The sequence below is a fragment of the Pezoporus wallicus genome, unplaced genomic scaffold (genome assembly GCF_028554395.1).
Source record: "Pezoporus wallicus isolate ANWC-B61680 ecotype Strahan unplaced genomic scaffold, APGP_CSIRO_Pwel_v1 contig_5935, whole genome shotgun sequence".
Classification (NCBI taxonomy): Eukaryota; Metazoa; Chordata; class Aves; order Psittaciformes; family Psittacidae; genus Pezoporus; species Pezoporus wallicus.
The window spans coordinates 1,880,327-1,888,993 of record NW_026637215.1 but is presented as its reverse complement, the minus strand read 5'-3'; the positions used below and the strand labels follow the sequence as shown (position 1 = coordinate 1,888,993).

Sequence of the window (8,667 nt, the reverse complement as noted above, 5' to 3'; positions counted from 1 at the left end):
ATGGGTGGATAATTAAACCCAACTGCTCTATGCTCAGCCTATTAGATGCAATCTGTAAATAATCACTGGTTTGTTGAAAACCATTTAATACAAAACATGTTAATTTGCTTTATATCAACATTTTAAATTGGTTTGCCAATATGTACTTTATGTTATGGTTCATGATAGCTATTTGATCACTGAATCATAGACTGGTTTGGAGGGACCTTAAAGCTCATCCAGTTACAACCCCTGCCACGGGCAGGGACCCCTTCCACTAGAGCAGCTTGCTTCAAGCCCCTGTGTCCAACCTGGCCTTGAACACTGCCAGGGATGGGGCAGCCACAGCTTCTCTGGGCACCCTGTGCCAGCGCCTCAGCACCCTCACAGGGAAGAGCTTCTGCCTAAGAGCTCATCTCAATCTCCCTTCTGGCAGGTTAAAGCCATTGTCACTTTAATGACATATAAAAAGGTAAAACACTGAGAACAGAAATTCCTTCTCCAGATTCTGTGGTAGAATTATATGAAGCCCCATGAAACACCTCTGCAAACCATTGTGGATTGGTTCATGGAGCCTGCTCCAGTGCTTTTCATAGAACACAAATTAAAATGTTGTAAAACCATGTTATCTGGGAGAGCCCTAAAAGGGACAGTGCTGAGCATAAGCACAGATTAGTTTTATTATTTTATTTTAGTACTACAGTGATTGAGCACATTTCTTTTCTTTTTTACAGTTGTGGAAATAAAAATCACAAAGCAATCCAGCACTCATTTTCATCCAGAAGGGTAAACCAAGACTGAATTTCCAAGGCGTGGACGTCTTCTCTGATTTTCATTCTGTGTTCCTGTGCAAAAGATGTCAAAAAACACTGCAGACAACTCAACTATCAGTCAACCAGCTGTTCTAGGTGTGTTCCTGGGAAGCATTTCACTCATCACTGTTGTTATGAATATATTAGTACTATGTGCTGTGAAAACCGAAAAGAAGCTGCAAACCGTTGGCAATTTATACATTGTCAGCCTCTCTATTGCAGATCTGATTGTTGGTTCAGCTGTTATGCCCCTGAACATTGTTTATCTCCTCAATTCTCAGTGGATTCTAGGCTTACCAGCCTGTTTGTTCTGGCTGTCAATGGATTATGTGGCCAGTACTGCATCCATTTTCAATCTCTTCATATTGTGCATTGATCGTTATCGTTCAGTTCAGCAACCATTGAAATATCTCAGGTATAGAACAAAAAGGAGAGCCTCGGTAATGATTTTGGGGGTTTGGTTGCTCTCTTTCCTGTGGGTCATTCCAATCCTAGGATGGCATGTTTTTGCTAATGATGGGAAAAGGAAAGTAATCGAAACCAAGTGTGAAACTGAATTCTCTGAAGTCACCTGGTTTAAAGTGTTGACAGCCATTTTGAACTTCTACATACCCTCTATCATGATGTTGTGGTTCTACTATAAAATATTCAGAGCTGTTAGAAAACACTGTCAACACCGAGAGCTCATCAATGGATCACATCAGTCTGTTTCAGAAAAAAACTCCAAACATCAACGTAAGATGAAGGACAAGCAAAACATCTGCCTCCAAAATCAAGTCTTAGATGAGAACAGCCCTCCCAAACACAAAGAAAGTTCCCCTCAGCCTGAAAATATGGAGGCAGAGCTTCAGTTCAGTAATCCTGACAAGTCTTCAAAGGCATTCGTTGGCAAGAGTAATAGGAAAGTCCTTAAATGGGGCTGTTTCCCTCTTACCACTGCCCAGTCTGAGCCAGGCCAGGACAAAGCAGGAAAGAAGCATGTGTGTGTAACAGAAGAGAACGAAACTGAAGAGGAGCCTTGCTCACAAGACAGTGACTTAAGTGATGCATCAGACAGCCAGACTTTCAGTGACGAGGTACCTAATGGAGAAGGCTCCAATCCTAACCCTGAAAGAGCTGGCAGTCCTCAGGAAAAGCCGGAGAACAGGGATTTCAAAGGACTGTCTTACCTGAGGAAAACCTGGCAAAGTCTGCATGCCCATTCCAAAACACACACTCAAGGACTGCATGTGAACAGGGAGAGGAAAGCAGCTAAGCAGTTAGGGGTCATAATGGCAGCCTTTATGCTGTGCTGGATTCCTTATTTTGTATTGTTTATGGTAATAGCTTTTCATGGGCATGAAAGTTTTTCACAGTTCCACATGTTCACTATATGGCTTGGCTATGTGAACTCCACCTTGAATCCATTCTTGTATCCTCTTTGTAACCAGAATTTCAAGAAGACATTCAAAAAGATCTTTCACATTCACTGATATTGGTCTGATTTTCGTCAGCTTAAAAGCAGCTCAAGATTTCAACCAACCAAAATGTTCCAGTTTCAAAGACAAACACAATGGGGAACGTACACGACTTTGGAAAACTGTAATTGATAAACAAGTGTTAGTAAAAGTGCGAAGCGTGCATTTAACAGCTTTACACATTTGAAGAGGAACTAATTCACATCAGGAATATGAAAAACTCAGGGGCAATCTCAGAACTGATACACTGCTTACAACTTGATATTACCTCTTTCGTCATGTAGAACAAAAATGAGATACAAATAGAGATCTTCAGTGACTATAAATTATTCAGCTACAGCAAAAGAAGAGATAATGTTTCTGCAATTGGCCAAATATCTTTTCTCTTTAAACTTACTTAAACCTGGGAACATTGCTTGTGAAGTGAAATCTGCACGTAGAGGTACTTTGCATAGTCACAGAAAGAAGCTTCAGCTGTTTAAAAAATCTATTTATTTACAGCTTCGATCAAATCATAAACTTTTTTGAAATGTCAAGTCATCCTGTAACCTACAGCACCTCTGATACTGTGCTTGCTTCATTTAGACCTGTACATGTTAACTTCACTGAAAACAAAAACAAACTGGGGTTTATGTCCTAGAAATTTCGCTAAGGCTTTCCAACTCAACCCCGTCTCACTGTTTATTCAGGAAGGGTATGCTGCTGTTTCTAGACTCACAGAATATAGCTGATTATAGACAACATGTATTTTCTTCTTCCTACAAGCTGGCAATTAACCTAAGTGTGCAATGGCACTACTAATCCATATACCCTTATCTTGTAGTAGGCGAACTCTTCTTATTATAATGAGGCAAACTCATGAGCAACAACTCAAGCTTGCAAAACCGAAAATAAAACACATGAACTGTGTTTACCTTTTCTGTCCTTTATAGTTAATTGCATTTTATGAATCATGCTATAAATGCTGCAACATTTCAGGAGAAACTCACAAAAACAGAATACGTTGGAAGTGATCTCAGGAAGACATGTAAGTACAACCTACAGCTCAAAGCTGGGTGGGCTTTGACATTATGTCGTGTTGCTCAGGTCCACAACTTGAACAACAAGCATCTGTAAAACCAGCTTCATCTGGAAAAGCTGAGCTCAATGTAGAAACAATGTCCTCACGCTCATTTTGTTGTTCTGATGAATTCACCACTATTTTGCTTCTGAAATTGCTCAGTTAGCTTAACAACAAAGTCCTGATGTAACTGGGACTCCTTCAACTGAGTACTGTCAAGATTTCGGTGGGGTGGGTTGAAGGGATGTTCTATGTAGTATCTTCATTCTCACAAATTTTGGCTATAACATACTAAGTAAATGCAAAGTATTATCCTCTGTCAATTTTGTCTGAAATTAAACACCCGAATGTTGATAGTTGTATTTAAAGTATTAAATGTTAAATGGAGCCCTAATATGTTTGCATTTCCATAAATTGGAAATGTGCTAAAGGAAGAAACTGCAGTCCTTTTTAACGTATCATACAAGGTTCCGAGATTAGCTGACTTTGGTTTCAAGTACCATGTAGGAAAAACTGCAATTAGGGAACTCAAATCTAGGAGGTAAAAATACATAGACAGAATATAGAGGCAGCAAAATTCATTCCAGAATTCAGACAACTTTGCTACTACAAAAGCTGCATCTGCTCAAATAGTAAAATACCCCTTCTTTTGGACTACAAAGCAGCATCTTTTGAAACGTATGCTCTAATCCAATGGCCTTTCACAAGCAATTGCTCAGATTCACAGCCATTACCATCTTTTTTTTTTCTACTGTGATAGCAACAGCAACTCCAGCCACAATGCATGGTAATTTAGGTGATCCCGGAGGAAATAAGTCAGCTCCAGTTATTAGTGTAGACTGACAAAACAATCTCACCCATGGGCTACCAAGGTTATCAAGAAGTCTTATCTTTTCTGACTTTAACATGTATTAATACATGAAACAGCAACTTAAACAACATCAGTGAAAATTGGTCTAAAAATTACGATGATTATAACAAAGACTACCTCTGGTACAGCTGAAACACAGAACAGCTAAACATGGGCAAATAAAGCTGCCTGAATATTTTGTAATTTCCCTTCACTTTTATCCATAATCATAATCTGTGTTAATACTAAAGACAGAGTAAGTTGTGATCATGGACTTCTCTGATGTGATATTTATAATAATAAAATAGGAAAATGGGATACTGCCTATTTTAAATTTTCAATTGAACAACATTAAGGTACATAACAGGGTTTATTTTACTGAATAGGCAATTCAAATGGCTCTGGATGTAAGAGAAGCAGAGGAAAGCAAATTAGGGTAAAGTATGGAGAACACTACTACCATGTGAGGCCAAGCCTCCTGACAATACTCCAGGCGTGGTTTCCTGTAAAATATTTCCAGTGTTTGCCAGTGAACAAACAAGGTCACAGGACACACACATTTAAGAGAACATAATAAATTCCTTGAAATTTCTTGGACTGGAGTTCCACTTTGAATAAGGTGTGGTGAGAACAACCAACTGTTCTGGAGTTCAAGGATTCCGGGTTGAGAGAAATGCAACACAATAAAGAATAACTAGTTTATTAATACAGGAAAAATATAGAGGTAACAAAAGATACAGCAAAGGATATCGCTGATGTTTGGTTATCTTACCAACCCCGAGGACCTTGTGATGATCAGGAAACCAGCTCCGAGAAACATCATCACAGTGCAAGGTGGCAGGCTCAACCTTAGTGGGCATTCCCATGGAGGCAATGTTGACCTAAGTGGCATGAGGTTTACCTCTCCACAACTCATGAGGCACAGGCTTTTATGCTAACAAAAATGCACATTCATTCTGACACAGGGGGCCAGCCTACGTCGGAAGAAGTGGCTAGCAATATCTAGAAAGGTCTCCAAGGGTTGGGACTTTTCCGTGAAGTTCTAAAGCAGAACTTTCCGGGGAGGAACCAAAGCTGGATTTTCCGGGGAGCAGCCAAAGCAGGACTCTCCAAAGGAGGAGCCAAAGCAGACAAACAGTACTTTTCTGTCGTTGTGTGTTTCACCACGGACCATTATCTACTGTCCCTGACACACCAACCTAGCTTTTGGGAGGCAGAACACATTCTCACTTATTTTTTTTTGTGTCAATGGTGACATCTAGTGGGTAATGACAAGAATTCTGGGCTTCTGCATCAAATACCATGTATTACGGAGGTCTATTAAATGAGCAGTGCAATTAGCAAATACATTCCACTATCTAATCCATGTTTCTTTTCCCACATCATTTTCAGGAAATGCAGCACTCGATAAAGGAAACATTAGTGTAGGTGCACATTTTGGCTTCATTTCATCATCTAAACTCCATTACATTCTCTGTGAGACCACTCTGTGATGCACTTTGTGATAGCACAGTAAATGAAAATGGATGAAAGATTCACTTTAAAAATGTATTTCTAATCTTAAAATATTAATATAGAAGCAACACAAACACGAGTGAAAAGTTCTAGAGAAGGTCCCACATTCTGCAGATTGCTGTTATCTTCCCACTGCTTATCAGGCATGCTGGAGTATGAGCCTTCTAACTTAGCTGGGGTGGCTTAAGATCCCAAAAATAAGGAGTAAGAATACACCTGAAAGTTTCAGTACATGTGTTCCACCAGAATGAGAATTACTTCATTTGGAAATGCCACGTTAATACTACGCATACATATTCATTTCTTATTTATTCATGAAGTAAAATGACAAAATAATTTATTTTCATCAAATTATTTGTATATTGAAGATTAGAAGATAAAAAGAACTATTAATGTTAACACTTTGTGAGAAATAGCTCATAAGAACAGTTTACATGCCTGATACCAAGTTCCCAATTAGCTTTAAAAATCATACGTACCTGACACCGAAATAAGGCGTCTCTACATGGTCATTTTACAATCTGAAATAGGAAAAAAAAAAGAGTCAAATGTGAGATGTACACCCTACACATGCACAGACACACGAGCACACACACCAGGCTGCTACAAAACTGTGATCTGAGATCTCCAGCAGTTAAAAAGTGTAAGGAGTTCCCACTGAAACACATGTATGGTTGTGTATGCTCATGGCTTAAAACCACATTGATACATGGTTAAGTCTAACCATGTTTCCATTTTTAACAATATCTATATCCATTATGATTTTATGCTGTCTACCTAAATATCTTGGCTTTAAATTTGGGTATGTTTCAACTAAACTATTCCTTACAAGAAACACACAGTACCCACTGCTGCACATGTCATTAAAATGAATGCCTCCTGTGTAATTAAATTGAATGCCTTGAGTAAAGTCAAATGCCTTTTGTTGTGATCTGGCATAACTCATTTTTCCAAACCAACACAGACCTAGGACCTGACCTCAGGTCTCCTGCCTGGCAACCTAATTTCCTCCTCACCACACATGCATTTTACTTCAACTCTGTTCTTCGAAGGGTAATAACTGTTTCTCTGTATCATATCAAAGTGCTCAAAGGAGAGGCACTGTGCCAGAGAAATCAGTGATAACAGAACAGTTCTGCCAGGTTCTGCTTGTATCTTGTAGTCTTGTTCTCTGAGAACAGTGTGTAAAATTCACTTAAATCCTCAAAAGGAAAGCAATCTATAACCTAAATATTATTTTTATCAAACTTTTAATAGAAGCTAAATGAAATAGTTGAGAATTTATCTTCTCCAAAACATGTTCAGTCCATATTCCCTAAGAATGATTGAGTTTGAATCTGCTTCTATTTTATTCTAATCTTCAATTCCAGGATTATTATCCCTCTCTGTAAAATGTTGCTGTGGAATTATGTGCCAAAACCGCCCAACAGTATGTTTCTTGTTTTTAGAGAGCCTGCCTTCTAGTTGATTGCTATTCTCATGTTTATTACAGACACTTTTATTTGCTTAAAGGAAGACGTCACAAAGTAAACCATACCTACAACAATCAATCAATTCCAGCATAAATCTCAGTGCCCACTGGGCTTTGGTGGGCTTTGCTGGTGCCCATCAGGGCCCCTCCTTAGCTTTGTTACAGCCACTTTCCAGAGGATCTCAGGCACAGAGAGATATTTGACTGGAACTGCCTCTTTCTCTTGTATCTTAAGACTTCACTGCAGTGTGCTCATATGTATACATTAGCAGTTTCATGTGTTAATCTCAAGGTCATTTCCCAGGTCAGCTAGTCTGTGTAAAAATGATAGTCCAAGACTGCAAGCCTATCAGATGTATCTCCCATACTCCCAAAGCTACAACTGTTGTGCAGAAATCTAGGTCTGATTTCAGGTATGACATGTCTAGTTGAGACACTACACAGATGTGGGATCATAGAAGAGGGTCCCTCTGCCCTGTACTGGTATTTTTTCTCATAACCAATGATATGACTATGAATCTAAGCTAGGGTATAGTCCAGTGGAGACTGGGGTAACAACATTACAGCTATTTCGATGGGATTCCATCAGTGTTCCCTTTATATTTAACGTAAAAAGATACTAAAAGACTCTAAAAAGTGACATCATAAAATATTACCCAGCCTTGGGGAAATAAACTGCAGAACTGAGTTATGAAGTGTCCGAGAGCAAAGGTACTACCCATACTCATTAAGTGGCATGCAGCATGAGGAACTGCAGAATTTGAGTACACAATTCAGTTAGATTCAAGGCATAGCATCTGTAGAAAACTTCCCAAGTTTATTCCAGTTTATTTATGAAATTCCTGGAAAGTCTATTTGGCTCATTCTCCACAGGAAGTCCTCTACCCAAACATCAGGTATAAATCCGTGTATTTAGTAGCACTGAATATTTTCTCCAGTGCTGCCAGAACAGTTATATTTATATGACCTTACCCGTGCTCATCTGGCTGCTCATGGTGGCTCTTCCTCTGAGGCTTACTCCCAATTTTGCTGGCCCTCTCTGCAATCTGGGTGTTACTGCAGCCTTCTGTACTTCAAAACAAAGGCTGCTCTGGCAAATTTTTTTTCCCTGATTGGTAACTGGCATGAACCACCTGAAGAAGCAATGCTTATTCTGTAGAAAATACACTTTGTATTCTGGATCTGTGAAAATGGATATGGACTCATCAAGACTTTCAGTTGGAAGGGGCCTCTGGATGCCATCTAGTCCAACCTCCAGCTCAGAGCACAGATAGCCTCAAAGATGGATCATGTTGTTCAGAGGCTTGTGCGGACAAGTCCCCAAGGATGGGTATTATGAAGTCTCTCTGGAAACTGATCCCTGTGCTTAACCAGGCACATTAGGCAGATTGTTCTCCACATGCTCATTTGGAACTTTTCTAGTTTTGATATCCACCCTTTTCCTTCCTGTTTTTTGCTGTGCATCTCTGAGAACAATCTGCCTCTGTCTTCTCCACTTCAGGTTACTCAAGACTTCCATGAAA

The 8,667-nt window shown here is 39.4% G+C and overlaps 1 protein-coding gene across 1 annotated transcript; it reads left to right on the top strand.

Annotated features, from left to right (window-relative positions):
- The first annotated feature begins 720 nt into the window (after positions 1–720).
- Positions 721–2,596, top strand: HRH1 (histamine receptor H1). The gene has a single exon (XM_057404168.1). It carries the CDS (start codon positions 836–838, stop codon positions 2,261–2,263), a length of 1,428 nt encoding a protein of 475 aa, XP_057260151.1. The 5' UTR covers positions 721–835; the 3' UTR covers positions 2,264–2,596.
- The last annotated feature ends 6,071 nt before the right edge of the window (positions 2,597–8,667 follow it).